This window comes from Colossoma macropomum, unplaced genomic scaffold, assembly GCF_904425465.1.
Source record: "Colossoma macropomum unplaced genomic scaffold, Colossoma_macropomum, whole genome shotgun sequence".
Lineage (NCBI taxonomy): Eukaryota > Metazoa > Chordata > Actinopteri > Characiformes > Serrasalmidae > Colossoma > Colossoma macropomum.
In genome coordinates, this window is record NW_023494799.1 from 33,872,124 (window position 1) to 33,896,553 (window position 24,430).

The 24,430-nt window shown below is 38.6% G+C and overlaps 2 protein-coding genes across 3 annotated transcripts in view; one reads left to right on the forward strand and one right to left on the reverse strand.

The window, feature by feature from the left end:
• gramd2aa (GRAM domain containing 2Aa) overlaps window positions 1-8,072 on the forward strand; it is a 44,558-nt gene extending 36,486 nt beyond the window's left edge. Inside the window, exons 9-12 of one of the 2 annotated variants that reach the window (XM_036586802.1) lie at window positions 22-202; window positions 3,936-4,029; window positions 4,706-4,813; window positions 6,269-8,072. In XM_036586802.1, coding sequence (XP_036442695.1) covers window positions 22-202; window positions 3,936-4,029; window positions 4,706-4,813; window positions 6,269-6,272 — 387 coding nt within the window. In that variant the 3' untranslated portion in view covers window positions 6,273-8,072. Of the gene's footprint in view, window positions 1-21; window positions 203-3,935; window positions 4,030-4,705; window positions 4,818-6,268 lie in introns of those variants that run through there. The other variant, XM_036586801.1, reaches the window with a different exon arrangement.
• Window positions 8,073-20,628: 12,556 nt separating this feature from the next.
• Window positions 20,629-24,398, reverse strand: senp8 (SUMO peptidase family member, NEDD8 specific). Its single transcript, XM_036587279.1, has 2 exons — window positions 24,272-24,398; window positions 20,629-23,145 (listed from the first exon to the last, which is right to left on the reverse strand). The coding sequence occupies exon 2, from the start codon at window positions 23,107-23,109 to the stop codon at window positions 22,471-22,473; it is 639 nt and encodes a 212-aa protein (XP_036443172.1). The 5' UTR covers window positions 23,110-23,145; window positions 24,272-24,398; the 3' UTR covers window positions 20,629-22,470.
• Between the last annotated feature and the right edge of the window lie 32 nt (window positions 24,399-24,430).

Sequence of the window (24,430 nt, forward strand, 5' to 3'; positions counted from 1 at the left end):
CTCCACTCTGACCCTTGTCAGGATGAGTTCCCTGTCCCTGATGAGTACCCTGTGACTGTAGATGAGTTCACTCCAGTGCTGAAGTGGAGGAGGAAGCCTTCAGTGGCATCCGTCTCCTCTTCCCTGCCCGACCTACTGGGCAATTCCACCAGCAGCCTCAGTGCTGTGGACACTCCTTTTCAGCCCGAAGAGCCTCTAGAGGGTGAGCAATACTGCAACATATCACATACTAATCGGGGTGGGCAATATGACAGTATCGCCATTACTGTGTGTTATAAAAAAGACAGATTTAGATCAATTACAGGGAGCGTGTAAAAAAAATGACGAACAGTGGACAGTTACTGCATAGACTGCATAATAAGAACTGACTGTCAGTGCACTACCCATTATCGTTTTATTAATTTTATATAAATCTTTATTTCTATTAATTTATATTCATGTTTTTTAATTAATGGTAAGTAGTGCAGACATGTAATAAACATATATGTATATATATATATATATATATTGCTGTTGTCTGAACAAAACCTTGTATCTCCATTTTTGTTGTTTTCAGTTTTTGACATAATTTGAAAAACCTGTTGCCCTTTACATTGTGTACAAATTTCATGATGAATACACATGAAAATAAATGACCCAAAATGACTTGGAAAAAAGTCTGATTCCTTTGACTTACATTAATAGTAAAGTAGTTTTTTTTTCCTTCTCCTGTAAAGGTATCAGTTTGGAGATACAAGGTTTTCTTCTTACAGCAGTTAAATAAACATTGTGCTTATAGTTTTTAATAGCATTTTTAAAATGCTAAAATAAATAAATAACCTCATTTGCTGGTGCATTTAATCCTTTCCAACCTCAAAAAAGAAATATAAAATAATACTAATACATTATGGTGGGGATATAATTCAGTACTTTTACATTACCAACCGAATTACATCAATACATATCACCCACTCTTAATACAAGCACACACGTTTACAATGTCCTTCAGTAAATGAAAAGAGGTCTTTTTAGAGTCCTAATTGTCCTCAGAACCAGTGCCAGGGTGTCCTGAGTCTAGTGAATGATTGGAGTGAATCCAATTGGTCAACGGAAAAAACAGCTCAGCTATCAACAGTAAATCTTTTCTAGAAGCACCTATATGGTTTGATTCTTAGAAAAGTGCTTGTATTTGAAGCTGTGCTTCTGCTTATTAAGAAGGATTGTTGCAGTTTAGTGGTGGCAGATTTAGCCAAGGGTTTCTTTTATTTTTGCAGGTACAAAGAAGAAAAGAGAGCATGTCTTTGCAACAGCAGTTCTATTCATGCAGTTTTGCAGTGCACGCATAAATATAAAAGACTTTGGGCTTTCAAGGTGCAACACTATACTAGTGATCAAGAGATAATTGAACAATTGATTTGCATTTTCCTAGTGACACAGCACTGCTCATTTGCAGTTTTCTCAGTTGCTGAAACCTGAATAATCAAATCGACTTCTAAACCCCAAAAGAGTCCTTTGCATAACTTCCAAAAAACATTTGTTTTGTTGATTTTCTAAGTAGAAAACAAAGGTTTGCATCTTCTATAGGGAACAGACTCTATTGTCTTGTGCATGTTTTAAAGTACAGTTACTGCTGAATTTAACATATTAGGGCAAAAATAAACGTGATATGCGGCCTGTGCAAAAGTTATGGCACATGCATTACAATTTGCAAAAAATACCTTATTCAGGTTTGTTCACTCTACTGGATTTTCACTTTAAAACAAAACATGACATTTCCTGGGGGTGTTCAGAATTTGACCGTATGTTGTGTATGCAAGCTAATACTCCACTGCATTTAATTAACATCCTAAGATTGGTGACCTCACAAAAATACCCCACAAACCAGCGTGTTTTGTAGAGTGTGTTAATTAAACAGGCTGTAGTTTGAGTAGCCAGTGTTATATTGTAGTGTTGATATAATGTATAGTTAAATTTGTAGCCTCACTTTCACATAATCTAGTGACGTCCAATAAATGAGTCCGGTAATATTTCTGTTTAGTTTGCTTAATTACCTCTTAATTCATAGAATTATTTGTAACTTTGGGAGTGGGAGAGGTGAACATAGGACAAAACAAGGAAAGAGGAACTCGCTTTTCTCTATGGGGATAAATAAATGGCATTTTTAAAAACCGCCACTGTCACACAATGATAAACAAAACCTTTCCAAAGGAAAAAAAACAGACACAGAGTTTCTTGTTTGGGTATGTTTATGACTACAAAATGAGACATGACCACAGAGATCTGTCAGGGTCAGTATCGAATATTGTTAAACCACAGTCCACAACAACAAACAATACCTAGAACTATACCATGGATGGATGGATGGATGGATGGATTGTAATTGCAATTACAACAATTACATTTCTGGTACAGTATTGAGTTGAGAGCAACAGTGTCCACAAGAGGGCAGTTGGTTGGTCTGAGAGCAGACAGTGTTAATGTTTTTTTTTTCATGGTTAGAATGATCAGATGGTAATATGTACTGATGAATATACATTCATGGGCAGATGAATAATATATGGAAGCTTTTATTCCTCACTGAACTGATTAGTCCAGTCATCAGTTGATGTCTGCTTAGTACACACATGAGCCTGGGTAAATCCACAGTGTGTGGGGGGAATGGAGGCCGGCCTCATTTGGTTGAGCTCACTTATGTAATATGGGATTAAAGAGAGAGTGATTTCAGAATGGATGGTACTTTAAAACACGAAACAACCCTGCCTTTCATAGGTTTAAACTGTCCCAAATTTAGACTGATTCTTAGTTTATTGCTTTGTTTGTTATTTGCTTGAATATTTTTCAAAAATTCAGTTCAAAATTTATTCATATAGTGCTTTTTACAGCGATTGATCACAAAGCAGGAGAACCCATGATTTCCTGGTGAACACCAGATAGCAAAACAATAACACAACAAAATAAGCAATATGTATAAAGAGTAAAGATTTGAAAATGAATATTCAGTAGAGAATGTGGAGTAAAGAAAAGAGAGAGTGAGCCTGACGGTGGACGGGAGTATTTAGATGGACTAATGACCACTGTTAGAAACCTATCAGAGTAACAACTGAGAAGTAGATATATGACAACAGGGCTTTATATGTAGGAGTTGTAGCAGTTTTAACTTAATGCACTGTGAGACAGGTAGGCAGTATACCTGACAAACAATTGGGGTGATATGAGCAGATTTTTAGAATGAGGAAGAATTATAGCAGATGAGTTTGAGATATATTGTACAGGATGTAACAGTAAAGGGAATATAGTGGTGCAAAAAAGAATGACAATAAAGATAGAGTACAATAGTCAAGGCAGGAGGATACCGTTGCTGTCCAAAGAAAAACATGCATCTCCATTTTTTGTGATTTTTCTCTTTTTTTACATCATTTGAGCACAGCAGCTGTTCTTCACATTGTGTGAAAATTTCATGATGAATGGACCAATAAAAATGCACCAAAACTGCTTAGAAAAAAATGTCTTTCCATTGACTTACGTTAAAAGTATAGAACGTTTTTGCCATCTCTTGTAAAGTGACTATTTTGGAGATACATGTTTTTAGTAGACAGCGACAATATGTAAACATTACCAATAATATTTCTTAATCATAATGCTTTCTTCAGTATTTCAAGAGCTCTGGGCAGTTGTGTACTAAATGAGAATAAAATTTAGACCAGAGATTTAGAGAGACTGTAAACAACAACTAGTGGGCAGACCGTCAAATGAAACTGCAAAATAAGACATTAGCCCAATTTAGCCCATTCATTTTTCAGAAAAACTAAATAATGTGATGGATATTGTGTATCATGAAGATGTTTTCAAGTATCACCCACCCCTAGTTGTAATCCTAGATGTACATATGTAATAATTACTTATGCTGATGTATTCTGTCTTCATCGCATGCTGTGTTCTATGTGTTGTTTGTGTAGAGAGAGGACTAGAGGCTGAGAAGATCCTCCTCACAGAGCCAGTACCTGAACTGGGCCAGATGGAGTACCAGCTGCTGAAGTTCTTCATCCTGCTGTGAGTTTGGCTCAGCCTCTCTGTGTTTGTGCCCACGCAAACTAATTATACGCTTTTGTCATCCATTTTAGCAAATATAAAGTACTTCGCAAATACCTGATCACACATTATCATCGTAGGAGGTTATGCTTTGCATGCATGTGAGCCATTATTACTTATTGTTGCATAATACCTCATAAGCTTTTAAAGGGTCTCTGAAGATTTGGTGCACAGTTTTAAAGCATTTTGTGTTTTTCAGTGCTGCCATCTAGTGCACACAAGTAGCACTTCACGTCAACATGCATGTTAAGGATAGATATTTGGACAGTCATTTTATTTAATAATAACTTACTTAAATAAATACAGCATAGATGGAAATATTATTAGACACCAGAAGCTCTTTTTAGATGCTTTATTTAGTATTTCTTATTTTTCTTCATCTTCCTACAGATTATCTGAAACCTTTGAGTACTAGTACTGTATTAGAATATTTTATGCATGTATTTATACTATTGAAAATGGCAATTCCACACTTTTGAATGATAGTGTAGTGTCAAGATAATGTATTTATCAATTTGCTGTTTTTCAGGGAGTCTATATGCACTTTTAAATTTCCAGATTGTCATCGGTCTCTTATTAATATGTGTATTGTATGTAATTATTCTGTATATGACTGTCCTGTTGTTCTGTTCTGCAGAATTATCCTCCTCATCCTGTCCTCCTGTTACCTGGCGTTCCGTGTGTGTAGTCTGGAACAGCAGCTGTCTTTCCTCAACAGCAACACAGCACTTCCCCTGAGGGAGAGGTGAGAGACCACCACATCACCTCGCACACACTCACACCTAGGTCATTTCTAGGTCAATAACAATAATAACAGTAATAAACAACACCTTGTGAGTGTGCATATAAGCGTTTAAAATCAGATCCTTGTTTTATTTATACAGCCATGACATAAATCAGACATGAACATCTGCATATTTAGCAGATGCTTTTATACTGAGCGAATTATGGTGGTAAGTGAATTTAATTAACTTATATTGATACATTTTTTATTAACTTATATAGATACATTTCTGTCTGGATGGAGAATCAAACCTTAAGTCTTCCATATGTGAGGCTTGTTATCCACTATGCTGTCCATTTTAGTGAGTTTGAAAGAAACCGTATTGCCCACTGTAAATGCTTTGTTGATGCTTACCTTGCATTTAATCTTAATATCTGTTAAATTCACCTTAATTTTCACTAACCTTAAACCTTGCCCTAACCCTAGTCTTAACTTCAACTGAAAACATAATCCTAACTCTAACCTGTTTCCAAAATCTAAAGTCTAGTCCCAACACTGTTGAGAAACTTTGAGTTTGGCAATTTGGTAGCTAATCAACTGGGGGCTTTTCAAATTGAAGTGAACAGTGAAACCAATTCACTTAACCCTTGTGCGGTGTTGATGTTTTTGTTACTAAGTGGTCTAGTGGACTCATTGCATGATTGTTTTTATTGTTAAATAAATAAAGTCATAACAATTTATGTAAAAATACCAGATGTTTAACATATCACAAGTGGCCAGCTTAGGGTTCTCCTTTAGCAGCTGTAGCCAGTCAGCAGCCTGTCCATGTTGTAGACCCTTACAAACACACACACAAACACACACACACACACACACACACACACACACACACACACTAACACCAGCCCATGTAGGAGGAGAACAGAGTGAAGGACACAGCACCTCCACACTTTTATTCCCCGTGGGTTCACCCAACACCACATGTGTAATTTAAATGTGTGGGGGGTGAACAGAGGGAAGACACTGAAAATGGGTTATTTTATATGTTCTTCACAGAAAATGAGCAAAGAACACAGAATCTGGGGTTGAAATAATAATAAATTGCATAATTTTTTCTTTTGGTAAACATTGAAAATGGGTCCCTCAGCACTACACAAGGGTTAAAGAAGCACTATTTACTATACAGCTTTATAACTAACATATGACCAATGTAGTTTAAACCCCTATTTGGTACACATGCTTTTTGCCAGGTAGGAGAAAATATGTTTTTTATTCTTTTATGTTTCTCAAAAAGCCCAAAAAAGAAGCAGCTGACCCTTTCTAATTATGGCCCGTAAAGGGCAGTTGCACCTATTTGGTAAATCATAACACTCACTTTTTAAACAGTTATAAATATTGGCTATTATTGGCTATAAAGAAGTTTATTATTTATAGACGAAAATAGTAATAACCTACACTCACTGTCTGTTTACACAGGTAACTGTGGCTGAAAGGACAACTTTCCCTGCACTGGTCACTGAAGACTATGCAAACTGACTCTTATTTATTGCTGTAGTGAAACAGAGCCACAGACCCCTTGGATTGTGGGGTTGTTTAAAAGACTGAATGAAGACAGTAGGTAGGACAGCAAACACTGATGCAAGCCATTCTGTGCTGCTGGACAGCAGAGGACATGAAGACACAGTGCTGGACACAGAATATTGGACTGTGGTCACTTAATGCACAAAATGGCATCAGTTTCCCCTAATAGGAGCCACTGGTCAGAGCACATTTCATTTGTTTTAAAGGACTTACAAGCAATACAAGATAAAAAATTTTGTGCAGGAAGATTATCAGATTTAACTGCATATACAAAAGAATTAGCGAAGACAGAATGTTTGTGCTCTGATCTGTTAAAGTAAGCAATGTTACAAATGAAGGCAGTTAATCTGCTCACTCAGCCACATGTATTTATGTTTGTATGTTAATCTTTAATCTTAACTGCTGTCTACAGAGTTATTACCGACACGCCATATCGATATGCAAATTACATGTGGATCACACTAGTATGAGTTAAGAAGGTATTTCAAATAAGCAAATATGTTTTGCCCTTTATCTGCAAAGAGCTGGACTTTTTATAATATCCTCAAGTTGTAGCTTAATTGTGCTAAATCACTTTTTCTCAGGACACATATTACAATTAATATTTTTAACTACAGCAATAGCAAAGATCTTTCATCAGCCACATTTACAGCGGTCAGCAGTATGATGCTGAAACCTGACGTTACATATATACCAGAGTCAGTAAGACGCAAAAACACTGAGTTCATCTTTGTAGCAAGAAAAAACACAGACTTTCTTATGCAGTTTTCATTTTCTTTCCAGCAGTTGTCATTGTACTGTGCTGTTTTCCGGTAAATATGTAAACAGTCCTAATCTTGCTCATTTCACACTGTTTAACTGTAACTGTTGACCCTGCACATCATATAAACTGTGTATGGATTTCATATCAACAAATAGAATGTGTAGTAAGCCATACATGAGGCACAGCTGTGCTGTTTTCAGGGCTTAGACTATAAAAGGATGTCATTTTGCACCTCTGACATAGATGAGTGATGTCAGAAACCAACCAAGCTGAAACATTTTGAGGGTTAAATTTAACTCTGATGAAAAATCAAAGACGATATTTGAACAGATCCTCCACAGCCGTTAAACCTTCCCACCAACGCTCTTATGCTTATATAAAGGCTGTTCTCTGTTAAAAAAGTAGTTATTAAGAGCTTAAAACTGGAATATGTGAAGTTTAAGTTGTTTTTTTTCTGTGAATGAATACATTTCCAAGAAATGAAAACTGGTGAAGTATCCTCTTCGGTCTCAGTAGTGTTCTTCCGGCTCGGACTAGTTAAGCTGAATGTGAGTTGTTAAACAGTCTGAACCACTGTGTAATAAATATTTGATGAGAAAAAAAGCTGTCCACTGTGAAAAATAGAGAAATAAGCAGTCAGATCAGGATTGCTCAGCCTTATCAACCAAAAAGCAGCAAAGCAGTGCAAGGCAGTGTTTGACCAAGCTTGTTTTTAATGACAGCTGACCTTTTTCTTTGATTTAGATTGTGGAATGAGTTCTAACTTATTTTTCATTTATTGTCAAAATTCATCACCACATACTGTACTGTGCAAATGTCAGAGACCACCCTTAATTTTTTAATTTACAGTCATATCAGCCAATTTATTGATGCTTCTGAGGAGATTAGATCTCTATTAAAAAAGTTAAAAGTTAAAAGAATAAAAAATATTAAAAGACATAAAGAAAATGGGACTCCTAAAAATCATGGAAGGATGACCTGGTAGACACCAAAACTGCCCCCCTCAGATAAACAGCACTTAAAGCTTTCATCTTTGAGAGAGAGGAGAAAATCAAGCTGCTTCAGATCTGAAAACATCCACAGGTGTTTCTGTCCATCCTTCCACTGTGAGAAGACGACTCAGCGCTGTGGGTCTGAAAGGATGTGTAGCTGTCAAGAAGCTCTTACTGAGAACAAGGAAAGAAAATCTACAAATCAAAACAAAGAAGATAAATGAGTTCTCAGAACAAACTGACCAGTCCAGTCCAGTCCAGATCTCAACATCACTGAATGTGTTTGGGAGAAAATGCAACCAACTTCTAAGACTGAACTTAGGAGGTGTGGAAAAATAGTGAAAAACTGAAAGCAAGAATGGAAGCTGTAATAAAGGCAGACACAGAAGGATACACACAGAAAATACTGAAAATTTTGATATTATACTTATTTGTTTTTGTGTATAATTTTCTGTTGAATACGTTTTCTGATTTTTTCCTGATGTTGGAAATGAAAAACTTGTATTTGTGGCCATTTTGACAAGAAACTAAATAAATGAAGGGTCGTCTCTGACTGAATAGGTAAACTCATTCAAGCACAGTCTGGCTGATCTGTCTTTGAAAAGAGCAAATAATTCAGAAATTAATGTAATGTTGATTAAAATAGACTCAGCAAAACTGATGATACCACATCACTATGGATGCACATATGATCATGTTTGTCCGTGGCTTGTGCTTTTCACTTCGTTTTTTTATTGTTGACTTGTTTTATTCATAGCTCATCACAGCTACAGAATTAGTGAAGACTGGATATATTTCTGCATGTAAGCAGAGAGTTGTTAGAGTGTAGCACTATGTACTGGGAAAATGGTCAATAAGCAGATTGCTGTTCTTGGCACAGCAGTTAAGAAACCATGAACAGAAGCTGATTCACCAAATAGTCAAATTAAAGCAATAGTTCAACTATTTTCTCTTGCAGCAAATATATTCAGCCAGCTAAGACATGCTTGGTGTCCACAGTTTGCTCCTTTAGTTTTGCTGTATAAAGGCTAACAGGTAATGGTAATTAGCACTGTGCAAGCTGCATGCCTAAATCATCACACAGTTACCTTGACCAATGTTGAATTGTTAAGTAATCTCAAATAGACTTGCTGATGTGGTTTTTGACGCTGTGTGATGAACTGTTATCTATAAAAATGTACAAAAACGTGGGATAATTCGGCTGTGCTGTTTTGGCAGTGCTAACATGGTGGTTATGAGTTTTCTTTACATTAGCCTTGTAGCTCCTGTGCTAACATAAGCAAACTTTAGACACCAAACATGAGAACAGATACATTTAGGGTGAGGGAAAAATCACATACATTTCTTTTTTGGCTGAACCGTTACCTTAAAGTCAACCTTAAATCTATTTTTTTTAGCTTTTTACCTTGTCAGTTTATGTCTCTGGTCCTATTAAGCACAATTTGTCATTTAAATCATTAAATAATTTATTAAGACAAATTTCTTGTAAAGTTTTATCAAAATTTAGTGACTTTTGCCTGCCTCTAAAACGTCTTTTCAGTTTTGATTACATCAGCAGGCATTAACCACTGTCGCATATCATGAGAGAAAACATTTAGCTACCCCCCTCTGAGAAACAGTACTAAAGGGTAATGTGCGATGATTTCTGATTCACGTTGACTGAATCCCATTTCTTATTTTTACCCCTACCCCTTGTTTTCGAGTGTCAGTTTGCCCCTTGGAACTGAGTTATAAGGGGTAGTGGTTGAAACCTTCCCTACGAAATGGGACCCTCAAATAAAGAAGAACATTACTTCATTAACAGCTACTAGCGCTGCTCTGTAGGCGACCCTGCCAGTCTGCAGTGACAGCAGAGGAGGGTAAAGTTCAGCTCCTCACTGCTGGGCTTTAGTTACATTTAGGGCATCATATGCCTCCAAAGAGGGGGGTGAGACAATTATTTATTACCCACCCCTAATTCTTCAGTGATATGAAGCTGAAGTCAGATAATTGCCAGCTTCTTGTTAGAATTTTCTTGTTCCACCTTACATGGAGCAGCAGTTACATGTTGGCACTTCAGGTGTCAGAACTGCTGGACTATTTAAGGTGCAACGGGAAATGTAGCTAGCTAGCTACCGAGACATCAGCATACTACTAGGGATTTTTTTATGCTTGTTATAAAGAAAAGGATCATAATACATTGAAACGATATTAAACTAAGATAATACAGTGGTTATCGGCGTTTCTTTGGTCACTCGCACAGTCACCTTGCCTTTTTTTTTTTTCTCATAGCAGTCCCTTTGGAGTGAGTGTCCATTTGGAGGGCCATGTAGCCTTAACACTTCACCCTACCCTTCTATTTCAGCAAAAAATCGGGACACCCTACCCTTAGACGTGAACAAAAGGAGGGGTAAGGGCTAAGTGGTAGGGGTGAGGGGTTTAAATGGGATTGGGCCTGAGTTACAGCATACGTGACCGTGTGTGTTACATCACGTAATGATGAAATAAGAGCCCAAAGTATAATTTAAGGCTCCGAAAATCAACCGTGAAGAGAAAACGTTTTCCTCCCTGATTGATGATGTTGACCTCTATACTGTCAATAAAGTACACTATCATACAATCATATATTTTGTATAAAACATGAGCATTTCATCACTACCACAACAAAAGTGTTGGGACTGCTGAAAATCATAAATTAACAGGAAAAAAAAAACATTCTTAACTTTGCATAGAAGTTAATGGAATAGGATTTTATTCCAAGTCATTTTGGAGCATTTCTATTGGTCGTTGTGAAATTTCAACCCATTTTAAAATCCTGGCTTTTTTTTATTCTGTAAAATAACAAAAAATGACAAAACAGTTACAGGGTTTTGTTTCGACAGTGACCCGTTCAGTGTGTTAAAAGAATAGTTTGTGATTACTTAACTCACTGCACATGAGGAAAACAGTTGACTGCTTCTGTAATTGCTGTTCTCCATGCCATCCATAATGGTGTCTGTTCTGCTGCCTCCTTAGGCCGGATCGTTTCCCTCAGGACATGCACACGGCTTCCTGGCTGCAGTCGACTTAATGGACTTCAGAGAGACTGAATGAATTATTCATAAATAATTCCCTGGTCAGACTTTTGAAGGAGCTCTGGCGTGGCAGCGGCTCCAGGAAACACTCTGTTTCTCTAGCAAATTGTAGAAGGGTTTAAGTGTTGCTTAAGGTAGAAAGATGTGCGGTCTAATATAACACTCGAGCTCTGCGGCGCGGAGCGCCTTTTCACTCTCCTGTGGTCAGAATGATCTTTCGAGTTATTTTCAGCAGGCCGTTTTTCATGTTGATCGCAGTGGCACAGTGGAAATACGCCTCTGACGAAAAGTGCTTTCTTTATCCTCCGTCTCGGTCGTCGTTCTTCTTGGTTATATTAGAGTAGAACAGCAGTAGCAGGGCGTGTGTCAGTCACTTAGAGCGGTCAGAGTCTAGACTGGCTTCTGCTCATTGATCCATAAAGCCCAGGGGAGCTCAGTGGACTTCTGCCGTGTTCTGGACTCAGCTGCTGGTGGATTATGGATGAGCAGGACCAATTAAGGTCTGCCTCAGTATGTAGTGTTCAGACACCCAGTTAGAGCATACATTCAACAGAGAACGCAAACACAGTTATAGTGGCTATTTCAGTCTCAGTCAGCTTTTTCAACCTAATCTACTGCATCTGCAGTGAATTAATAATGTAGACGATTCCCTGCACTGAACTGAAGCTCATTCCCACATTGCCTTCTATTATGTTCTGAGGCAACAGAGTTTCTGCTCTTTTCTAAGTACAAACAAACGTGTCCAAAATCATTACTGTATACTACAGATGCAGCAAGTAGAGACCAGGTTGAAAAACACAGGAGTATTTTATTAAATAGGGCTCTGTGTTGCCTTTTAAATGGACTTTTCTTGATCAAAGTAAAGGTGGGACCTACCTAAAACTGCAGTTCCCCTCCCTGACACCTAGAGGAGACAGATACCACCAGTCTCAAAAGCTCAGTACTCCCAGACTGGAGAGTTTAAAGCTCCCTCAAAGAAAGATATTATATGTAATGGTCACAGTTGTGTTGCCTGAGGCCTTTTTGACATAGATTGAAAATGCCTGTTGTCATTTACCTTGTGTGTAAATTTCAAGATGAATGGACCAAAAGAAACCAAAATGACTTGAAAAAAATTCTGGTTCTATTGACTTACATTAAAAGTAAAGTTTGTTTTTTCCTTCTCCTGTGTAGTTACCATTTTGGAGATACAAGGTTTTGTTCCGACAGCAGCGACATGCTTCAGTGTAGTCAAAGCCTAGACGCAGTCCATGGGTGTGTCCCAAAAACTAGGCAGCTCTCTTAGTAGCCACTGTCTACATAGGCAGCTGTCTAAGTAGGCAGCATTCCAACCATCATCTATCCTTTTAAGACAGATAAATGAGATGCTCTGGTTAGACAGCAATGACATCGCCACTGGTTTTAGAACGTTAGCCAGCAAGTTTGTTAGCCAGCTGGCTATTCAAAATAATAGCCTCAGGCTTCAAAATCCACTGGCATGCATGCTAACAGTGTTCTGAAAACTGTACAGTGGTCACTGACGGACCTAAATTGCAAACTATTTGTGCACCTTTGCGACAAGAAATATTACAAAATAAATTATTCACAAAAAATGATGTTTTATTCAACATTTCAAGAATTCTGTGACTAAGAAGTGAATAAAATGATAATTATAAGCCATAAAGATTTATTTACACAAACGTTTTATAAAGTTACCTGATTTGATCTCCACTTTTGAAATAGGATGAATTCTGGTTTGTATTTTTATTATAACTTCATTCTCAATGTTGTACGACTATGGCTCCGATCATCATTCTGGACACATCTTAAAATGTCTGAATTATCTTAATCTCCCATAAATTATTTGAAACCTTTGAAGTTGGACAGAACTAACATATTAGAATAACTTCATACACTTTTGTACAGTAGTATGTCTTATTCATGTATTATTGATTTTCTAAGTGAACAGTTACCACATCCTGTGCGGAGAGCGCAAATACGGGATTTTCTGGGCCTACATTAAGAGTAAGTCCATTTAAGACACTGTAGTTTCTTGTTAAATGCCTCTGTGTCATTTCCATTGCAGAAATTAGTGATGCACATTTAGAAAGTGTCTGCCTTACAACACAGAGTTCTCCTGCTTGTGACTTCATATTAAAAGGCCATTTTTAAATCACCACTGCCAGGGGTCTCCAAACGTCTGAGCAGAAGTGTACACCTGGTTCACAGGCTGAAATGGTCATGCCTCGACACCCTCTCTACTATGCCAGGAATGCTCGTGATCGGGTGGGTCTGAAACCCAGGAGTGCCTCAATATCTGACCCCTCAGGAAAGGGGTCATCTGAAGAGGATGGATGACCTGTGGGAGCCACCTGACAGGTAGGCATCTTCAGCACTGGAGAGAGCAGATCAGTAGAACAGGCTTAAGATGGACTGATAAGGGTTTGTAAGACATGAAGGCTGGTTTGGTTCTGGGAGGGCTAAGAAGACAGTCGGTGAAGGAAAGGCGTATGAAACGGCCGCCGGACGAACGGTGAGCCATCTTTAAAGGTTACGGTGGTCATTACTGTCAGGTTTCTGTGGCTCTGATGAAACATGTGCTCTCCAGGTGTCCTTTTCAAAAACAGCACTGCTATGACCTAAAGCCGTTAGCCGGAGGCATGGTATTACGGGACTTGTACTTGACCTATAGGTGCAGTCTGCTTCATATATTCCAGAGAGCTGAAGGGTTCTCATGTGGAAAACAGTGCCATGACCTTTGGGAATCTTTCTGCTTCTGAGTGAGCTAAGACACACAGCTCATCCCCTGTCATGGCTTTAAAACTGCTTTCAGCTTCTGCCAGCTACACTAGCAATACTTTATTTTGATAAAAGCACCTTTGGTACTGTAAAATCACTCCAGTGTTTTCCAGTCTAATCTCTATCTGTTGTATCTGTAGCATATAGAATTATTACAGGAATAAGAAAAGAACAGAAAACCCATAGACTTGCAACATACTTAGAAGGTGAAGCTCCTTCCCTTTGCCTTCTATTGTAAGAATAAAGGGCTTTTCTGTTTTTTTACAGCATACAGAGGAACAATATGCTCTGTGGTAATCGACTGTATGATGCAGATGGGGCAGATCTGTATCGTATGAAATATTTTTAAGGAATATTTCAAAACACTAAAATATTTGTTTAAAAGTTTCCCAAAGCAGCTTTACAAAATGTTGAGCAGTAATTATAAAATATTCACGCCTACAACCGTCTCATTACAGTTTAATTCTGGATTAATGCACCAAGTCACAAACATTGCACTGTGAATAGACTGTTATGTTCCTCACATGGTATCAGTATATTGATACATGAAGTAAGAATCTGTTTTTGTTTAAACTGAAGGGCTGACAACTTATTTTCTTAACAACTAGGGTAAAATATAGCTAGCAGGCTAAACAACTCTTCAGTATTTAGAGCCAGGCTTTGGTGTGAAGTATTTACTGGATGATTCAGTGTAAAACTGCATCATAAGAAGTAAAGAATGTTACTTTAATGTCTTACGTGCTTCAAATGTGTGGTACTGTTGGCTTAATGCTAACACAACACAGGAAATCCCCCTGATGTGCTAGTAAAAATGAACATTATCATTGTAGTGATGATTTGCTGAGCAAAAATACTTATAAGATGTTATAATCTTATATCATGTACCAAAAACATTTCATGAAGCGACTGCAGTAACAGCTCTTTCAGCAGAGCATAGCACACTCAAAAGGAACTACATTTCTTGGTGGATGGATTATTTATAGCAATTATTAGTCATCATAAACTATTTACTGAAAATCTGTATTTTTATCATATTTTATGTTTTCCGCATTTATGAGTAAGGGGGTTTTAGGCACTCTGTTTCAAGCTGTGCCTAAGAACACCCCTTACCATGAAAGTCACAGTAATGCATAACGTCTCGTGTCTTATTGCTGTAATAAACAATGGAACATTGATAAACAGAAGAACATGAATATATGAATATCATAAAATAAAATAAAAATTGTATGTAAAAATATTAAGAATAAAAATATAGGAAATACAGTTGCATAATAAATAATGAGAATACAGATAAACAAACCAATATTAATGAATAAAATGAATATTGATGAATAAAATGAATATTCATGAATAAAAAGTTAATAACAAAAAGACAAATTTATCTACTTTATCTAACTTTTTCTAAGTTCTTGGTGACTTGGAAATAAAAAAGGGGTACCTGAAAAGACATATATTTAGCCAAGACTTAAAACTTGTCACAATATCTAACATTTGGAACATTAATTCGTAGGTTTTTCCATAATTTGTATCTGCATGTTGATTTTTTCCTCTTTGGCATCACTGTCTAAAACTCTGCAGTGATTGCTGCTACCCAGGATACTGATTAGAAATGCTGGTGGGAATGTTTTGTTACTATGCAGAGAAAAACTGTGCAACGTAGGATATTCCTGTTGAAATAATAGGGGAAACGCTCAGAGGTGCTTTGTCATCTGGTGCTAAATATACTGAAGCCATGTCAACACCTCGGTGGCAAGTGTTTACAGTGAAGAGGCGCTGGGATCCCATTTGTTCCAGTCTTTCCATCATCTGTCACTGTCTTTCCACTTGCAATTATGCCCAGAGGAGCTGCACTAAACAAGACTGTTAATGTAAAAGCTGGAGGCAGTGCTGTGAGCCAGGCAGCCTCTCGATGCTCATATATGCCCCAGTAGGACTGGGCGATATGATATGTTATTGTAATTGAGATAAATTACATAACAATATTCTTTTTGGAGCACATCATGGGTACTGCCAGTACTTCTAGAGGACAGCACAATGAGATGCATCATAAATAAGATAATATAATAATAAGAAAATATTTTTATGTGGTGCATTTGGTCAGTTCCAACTCCAAACAAACCTCAGAGAAACTCAATATCATGCTACATATTGTACACAATAAAAATGTCTTCAATTATTGTGATACTTGTGCCATATCGCCCACGTTTACCTCTCAGCTCCACATAACTTGAGGCATCTTCTCTTTGCAGTAATAGAGACATTTCTATGACATTCATCACAAAGCCAAGGACAATGTCCAGAGGGCTATTTATGTTCACTCCGGCTGTGATGTCTTTAGAGTGGCTCAAAAAACCTTATCACGTTACAGGCCTCGTACTGTAATAGTATATTTTAAAGTAAAAGCTGCCAAACACTGGTTGCGGTCATTCCTTCTCACTGCATTAGGCACTGCTTTTTTGTTGTCAACACTCAAAAATACACGATGAAAGAATTATCGACTGAATTCCAGCCAACAGATTTCAGTTACATCTGCGAAGACCCCCTCCAAAGTAAATAAGCTATACATGTTTTCAGATAGGTGTAGTGGGTTTCAGATGCTCGGACATGCCTTCACCCTGAGATCCGTTTGCTGGAGGGCCATAGTTAGATACCCCGTGGCCCACTGGGAGAGATAGAAAGGCTGTAAATATGTTTACACTTTGGGGGGATCTGCAGCATATTACAGCACAGCTTAAGAGGATGTGTAAGGGGGGGTCCTGGCCTGACAGCCGAGAAACAGGGTCAGTGCTCCTTCAAAGAGATAATGGAAAACACCTGAGGAGCCGCAGGGAGGTATTCTCTCAGCCCGTAGAACTCTCACTGTATCAGGGATGGGACGCTTAAACTGAATGATAGTCATAGTTTCAAATTTTAACTCCTTACTGGATGGTGCTACCATATGGCAACACTTACTTGCTTGTAATTTTTTTGCATGGCTGCAATGTTACAGTCCATTTTTTTCTATTTCTTTGTGAAATTGAATGGCTTATGTGTAACCTGGCCCAACATCTAAAGCCCTCTCAAAGTGCGTGTATAATTTAATATTTATACACTAAGAGAAAAACTTAAAGAAGATCTCAAAATGTAGTTGTTGCCATATGGCAACATGATGTGACAATGGAACCTCAATCTGCAATGTGTACAGTAGGAGTAAACCCGTACACGATGTTCGAGCTGTTTTTCCTCCTCCAATATAATAGGGTTCACACCTCTCTATATTCTCAAAATATTTATGAATATATATATTTTTCATACCTGCATGATGAGAGTAGTTATGGAATGTATGGTATATGCATAGCAGATTAAGGTTCCATTGTCACACAATGTTGCCATATGGCAACAAAGTACATCCCCATATTTATATGAATTCTGTCATTCATTTTTTCATGTGTCTTTCTCAGTCCTTTCTTTTTCCGTCCTGTAAAAGCTTAATAATGTCACATATGAATACCATCTTTTTAAACAGTCACAGGGAAAGTAAATAGCCAGCTGCTACAGTCTACCTGAAAAGCATGAGAAAGCATGTAGTTAAAATCTGAACACAACTAGCTTTTAGTGCTTTATCAGAGTAGTGCTTGGTCTCAATGACACAATGTGGTGATAACACCAAAAAACGTGATTGTTTTGATCACATCAACAGTATTAGTTTTGATGATAATGATAATTGTCATTTTAAATTTGAATAATTCGGATAAAGTAACTTTAATCCAGGAATTCCGTCTTACTGTTTGTATCACTGCAGGTCCTGGGAGATTCTGGTTTTCTGTCCAATCTTAATGTGGAATACTCAAATTACTGTTTGTTAATTGTAATTGCAGTATTGTTCTTTGCAGTAGCAAGAATGCTTGCATGTAAACAGGCCCTCAAACAAATCATTAAGGGACTCATGCTAAGCTAAACTAAATTAAGCAGGCCCTAAATGTTTAACTGGGCTGTGAATATCTGACCAATTCTTAATCATCCAAGAATGGTGTTGGAGAATGAATGAATTAAAGCATTCACATCATCTTACAATGTGTATGGTTTTAAAGGGGTGTCCTGGGTGGCCAGTGTCCCGCTGAAATCTGATTGGGCACTCCAGGTGCCACCCCAAAGTTTCTGCCACGTCATTGGATTCCATCTCGCTGTGGGGCAGGTGTTTGTGCCTTTAAGACGTGAGTGGTTTCACTATCGCCAATGTGCGGAACAACCGTCTGACCTCTCTTCAACCACCCCACCCCCCCAGCTTTTCAGACCCCATTGCACATTCACGTTGCCACCCTGCCGAAACTCCCTGACACCCTAAAATTTTCTAGATCTGCCACTGTTTCGATCAAAAGGCCAAACTTTAACCAGGTCACATTAATGGTTTACAAATGGGGTCTCAATACAGTGCAAGGCATATTGCAATATATAGCAATGCAATCACATGGTATGCAGTGCAGTCGTACTTGTAAAGAGACTATATTATTGAAAATTCAATTTTCCTCACTTTTTGGGAAATAACCATTTCATTTTGTGCATAAACAGTGTCATAACAACAAATTGTTCATTCGCCACACTACACAGTCTGTATGTGGAAAGCAAACAGCCCATTTTGAATTGTTTTCTATTCAGCCTCCAGTGGTTTAGCTCCACCCGTTTACATTGAAGTTATAAGGAATGTTTCAGCCTGGACTGAAGCAGAATACAGGGCAGCCAATCAGAACAGAGGTCATTTACATATTTCAGTCTTAACCAAAACAGCCGGTTTGATTCTAAGGGATGAAGAGAGGTCAGACAATATCATGTAAACAATGAATTCTGACTGATTTCGGTACATAAACCTACTTAATTATTCTACTCATCAGTTTCTGCTCAACAAACTTGGTGCTGGGCACTTGCCATGTTGTGATTTATTAGAAAGCCATTGCCTGGAAATGTTGGTATCCTGTCTCAGGTAATGGAAGTGTGAGGTATCTGCACAATGTTGCCTGCACCTCGCTTTGGGCCTGTTCTGTGTCAGCTTTGCTTTTCAGCACCACCACATTGCTGACACTGTAATCTCCCCTCACTCACTGTGCCCAAACAGAAGGTCAGGACTGATGGAAAGAAAAAAAATCCCTGCTTTCACTGACCTTCACTTGCTACAGGCTTTGAAATAGAATATCTATCTCTGCTCTGGACCATTGATTTGTTTCAAATCCCTAAAGCAGTGCTGCTGACTGGGTTCTCCTGGAGGAAGTCCAAATGATTTTGAATGTTGTCAAAATCTGACTGCTCTGCTTCTGTAAAACCCCCACAGTAGCTGAGTAAAATTAATTATTCATTATTCATATGCTAAAATCAAGTTGGAACTGACAAAATGCAGCATCATTAGTGCCAAATTTTAAAAAAAGTTATGATTTGTTTAAAAATATATAAATATAAAATGTCATAATGAGCTGAAATCCAATCAGCTACTTAACATGCAGTTTATGAAGTTACTGTACACTCGTTGTTGTAGTTTAAGGACTTTCTATAGTTGCTCTGAATCTGGCTTTTTAATGACACATGCAGTTCCGTGTTGTAGAATTACTAATGCCCATGATATTTAACCAATAGAATGCGAGAAGTTGTGTGTTTTCACGAATATCACGACTGTGAGGATCTACATCACAGTCAAGATGTTATTCGCAATAACACACTCCCTCGTGTTCTATTACTTTTATACAACAGTTAAATAAAGTAAAAATTAAATAAATTGGGCTGTGAATGCAGCATTTAATGTTTTAATGTTAGTAATTCCTTCTGCCAAATTATAGTTCCTTAACAAGCAGTTTGTTGCTACGTCAGAGTAACGAACTCCGCTCACTCGCTGCAGTTCGTTCTCCAACTCCTTACACTAAATTCCCAAACTGTCATCACCACTGAGCAGCTTTCAGTCAGCAGCTGTGACAGAAGAACAGCTAAACAACCTGGAATCAGCCAGAAATGAACCGAATACCATTCGCCAAATGTGTAGTCTGATCTTCAGAGTCTGACCAAATCGAACTGAGCCATAAAACTGCCTCAATATCAAGTTTAGCTCAGTTTTGTCATTTTTTGCCAGATCAATATTAATGTTGTTTCGTTCCAGCCAGTCTGTAAAGCATCTTACAGCCCATTGTGTTTGGTGAATGGTATTCGGTTAATTTCTGGCTGATTCCAGGTTGTTTAGCTGTTCTTCTGTCACAGCTGCCGACTGAAAAGCTGCTCAGTGGTGATGACAGTTTGGGGAATTTAGTGTCGTCTCATCTTCAGAGTCTGACCAAATCGGCTGTCGGTCAAATGTGATCTTAAAAGTGTCCATTTTCTGTTTATGTGCAAAGTAAGAAGTAAAAACGTTCACATGGCTTGAGCGTCTCCTATAGCTGTCAAAGTCGTTGCTTAGCAACACCGTCTCAGCGGAGTGATAGTGTTTGTGAAAAAAAAACATGTTATGGTGAAATAACAGCACAGTTAGAACACTTCTCAACCAATCAGCTTGCGTGGCCGGAAATAACTGTTGTATAAACTCAAATATCGTAACGTAATTTATCACAATGATACCAAAATGCCTCCCCAAGATCATCTAGACACCATTTTTCACTTCACATTTGACAATTATAACAGCATGTATGGTGTACCTTCACAAACTATACAAACGTTTCCTTCCATGCAACAGATGCTTTATTTTGACGAGATTTAATGAGCTGATTCTTATTTGCGTCATTCACTGTCATGAGAAAAGCAGAAAATACAAAAGGTTGCGCATCGCTGCGAGGTCAGAAAGCGTTTCGCCTGTTCAGAGCATGAATGCACTAGCACTGACGAAATCCACAATTTTCTCAGTGAAGCTTAAACTCTGAAGTGTCACGTAACACAGTAGATACACATCTCTTATGGCAGCAGAGAACCAGGATTTCAAAGATAAGGAAACAGGTTTTTTGCTCCCTTGAAACTTGCAATTTGAGCTGACATATGTAGCAGAGACTGTTCACAAGAGATAGATAAGTGTTGTTCTCGACCAGTAAATCTACAAGAGAGACCACATTCTTTCTTCTGTTTTCTTCTTGAAATAACCCTGAGCGAAAAGTCTTGTAAACAAGAGCCACATTCATCAACGTGTCAAAGACTCACTCCAAGCAGCTACTAATCTTCTGGAGCTTACATTCAGTCTCTGTGCTTGTGCTGCTGATTACGTTTACTGCAAGTTTGCTCCTGCTTGAATGTATGAATGAAAGAGCATTGTGTTTATGTTCTGATCATGTTCTTCTGATTAGCGGTGCATGCTGTTTAGATCTCCATATGTTGAGTGTTGTTGTGCAGGAGTATAATAAACTTCTTACTGTAAGTAGTGACTTTGGTTTTTAGCCAATAGGAGTGTAAAGGTTCACTGAGGCACAATGCATTGATCTGACTCAGTTGCAGAGACTGTATGAGAATCTATTTCAATTAGGGCTATCAAATAACAACACGACATATTATTATTATTATTATTATTACAACCATCTGCAGTGGTCCATTCTGAAGCCCAGCTGCATGTGTGCTGCATGTTGCTATGACAGAATCCACGTTTGTAGCGTTTCATGTTGTTCCTTCAGCACTTTCTAGAGACTACGATGAACAAAGCTCACTGGGACTTACGGGTTAATCAATGAGAAGTAAACTAACAAATGAGGAACTGTAGCAGGAATCCACAAGCTGTATGAACGAGAGCGAAAGCGAGAGGCTACAACCTGTTGGATCACTGTGTGTGTGTGTTTGTGTATATATATATATATATATATATATATATATATATATACACACACACAATAAGATACATATACACACTCACTGGTTGCAACATGCAGCCACTGCTGCTCTCACTAGACTTCTGTGATGAAAAACAACTGGGTTCACCCTGGAAATCATGTAATTTTCATGTTCAGGTTAATGTTCAGGTTAATATGAAAACTGAGTAATAAACATATTCTAATCAACCTTGTTTTGTCATTTTGTCTGCTAATATAAATATGACACAATATACTAAAAACAGGGAATAAAATGTTTAGGGTCAATTTTATCATAATAAGAATCTGATTAATTATGATTAACTATACAAAAATTCAGGATTAATCACAATTAATCAGTTTGTTCATTTACCAGCCATATTTAGAATGATATTCATTAAAAAACAAAAATAAAGGGTGCGCTTATTTATCTTTTTGGCCAAATTAAAACCCAAAACATTGTGTATGTTGTGCTACTGTGTAACTGTATTTGTCTGTCTTCTGTGTATTTTTGAAAATAAATATGAATTTTGATTCTAAATTGTACCAAAATAATCGGTTAGTATCAAATCCAGATGATATTTCGGATTTCGTGACACACTGAATTGTTTCCTACAAACCCCCAATCTAACTGATCGTTTTGAGGTCAGACATTTACACTCCTATTAGCCAAACACCTCAGATGAAGTAGCTCATGCTAACCACTCAGTGTGTGATGATATGACCAGTACAAAGCTCCTCAGTCTCTAGCCAGTCTTTGAATTAGTGAGTGCCATTCTGTCCGCTTCCTCGTGATGTAAGTGGGTGTTATAGTCTGGGCAGGGAGGCGAGCGCAGCCTTCTGCCCGCAAGCTCTCGCACAGAGCTTCTGCGTTGCAGATGACGTACATGCCGCAGTCATAGCTGTTCTGCTGCGATGGACATGGCTCTTCCACGAAGGGCACTTGGGCCCTGGCGCCCAAAAAAGTCTCAAGCTTGGCTGCAATGCGCCGGGCGTGCAGGGAGTTGCCGCCGCTCTGCGAGTCGTAGTGGGAAAAATGGCCTGTGTCTCGCTGGTAGAGAAGCAGGCTCCAGTGGGAGCCGCCGGCCGTCTGGTTGGAGTTGTCGTTGACTGCCAAGAAAACCCAGCGACGGGACGACAGCCTCAGGGGCTCCAGGAACAGAGCAAGCTCCTCTTGGCAGGAGGCGCACTTGATAAACTGGGTGACCTCAGGGCTGATGAAACAGACCTTGTCACCCAGGCTCTTGAAGCGCTCTGTGGCAAAATACTCAAAGGCAAAACCGATGACCTGGTCGTTGAGCCAGTGAGGGCCCTCCAACAGGGACACGTCTGAGCGCCGAAGCAGGCTGTCCTGATAACTCAGCACCACTGGGTCCATTTCCAAGGCGGGGTCAGTCACAAAGGCGGTAGCTTACTACAAGATAGTAGGACATTATATGAAAGACTTGTTAACGGTATTGGAAGCAGAGCTGCTCAATATATCATAGCTTAATCATTATTGCAATACTATTGCGCTGGTATGAGCGGATCAGACACAGCCGTGCTGCTGAAGTTTTTGAAACACTTCAGTGTGACTGCTGGACTGAGAATCGTCCACTAAGCAAAAATATCCAGTCCTGTGACCACTAATGAGGATGATGACTAATACAAACTGCGCAACAGCAGATGAGCTTCTGTCTCTGACTTTCTTCTACAAGGTGGACCAACAAGATAGGAGTGTCTAATAGAGTGGACAGTGAGTGGACACTGTTTAGAAACTCCAGCAGCACTGCTGTGCCTGATCCACTCGTACCAGCACAACACACACTAACACACCACCACCACGTCAGTGTCGCTGCAGTACTGAGAATGATCCACCACCCAAATAATATCTGCTCTGTGGTGGTCCTGTGGGGTCCTGACCATTGGAAAACAGAGTGTAAGGGGGCTAACAAAGTATGCAGAGAAACAGATGGACTACAGTCTGTAATTGTAAGTGCACCTATATGGAAAGTGGAGCTGATAAAATGGACAATGAGTGCAGAAACGAGGAGGTGGACTTAATGAAATGGTCAGTTGGTGTATCTCAGGTATCTCGGCATGTAGCAACATAATTTTGACAAGGCATTTTTAGCTTATTCTAATCTTGCAGCCCTAATATGATATCACTGCGTTGGCACTGTAAACTTCATGGGTGGCTGAATAATAACAGCACGAACAGTCAACCAGCATTCATGCTCTAATATAACGTTAACGTGCTCGTTTCCAAACTCCTTACACCCTTACACCTATAAAACTCTTTCTTGGCAGCGTTGGGCTCAACAACAGATAGTTTAAATCACAAAAATATAAAGTTATTAGTAGTTACAGGAACTTCAGCCTCGCTAAATGAACACATTTGGTGCAATGCGCTGTTAGCCAGCTAGCTAACTAACTAGATAGCTAACCTAGCAAGCTACCCTTAGAGAGGCAGCGACCGCTTCCAGAGGACAGACACGCTAATATTTCACATCATATTTCCTCAATGAATTATCCAAACGGCGATAAATCGCTGTTTTTACCTCATAGATGAAACATTCACTACACCGAGGCGTCATAACGGCAACCTTTCAAGGCAACAGCGGCAGCCAGCTGCCATACAAAACACAACGAGGCGTTCAGCAACGATACACCAGCAAGTGCGGTGGGCAGGACTGTGGCCGTGTTCCAATATACGCACT

Bases quoted from the DNA above. Each gene is read 5' to 3' on its own strand.
- senp8 (XM_036587279.1), bottom strand. From the start codon at position 23,109: ATGGACCCAGTGGTGCTGAGTTATCAGGACAGCCTGCTTCGGCGCTCA.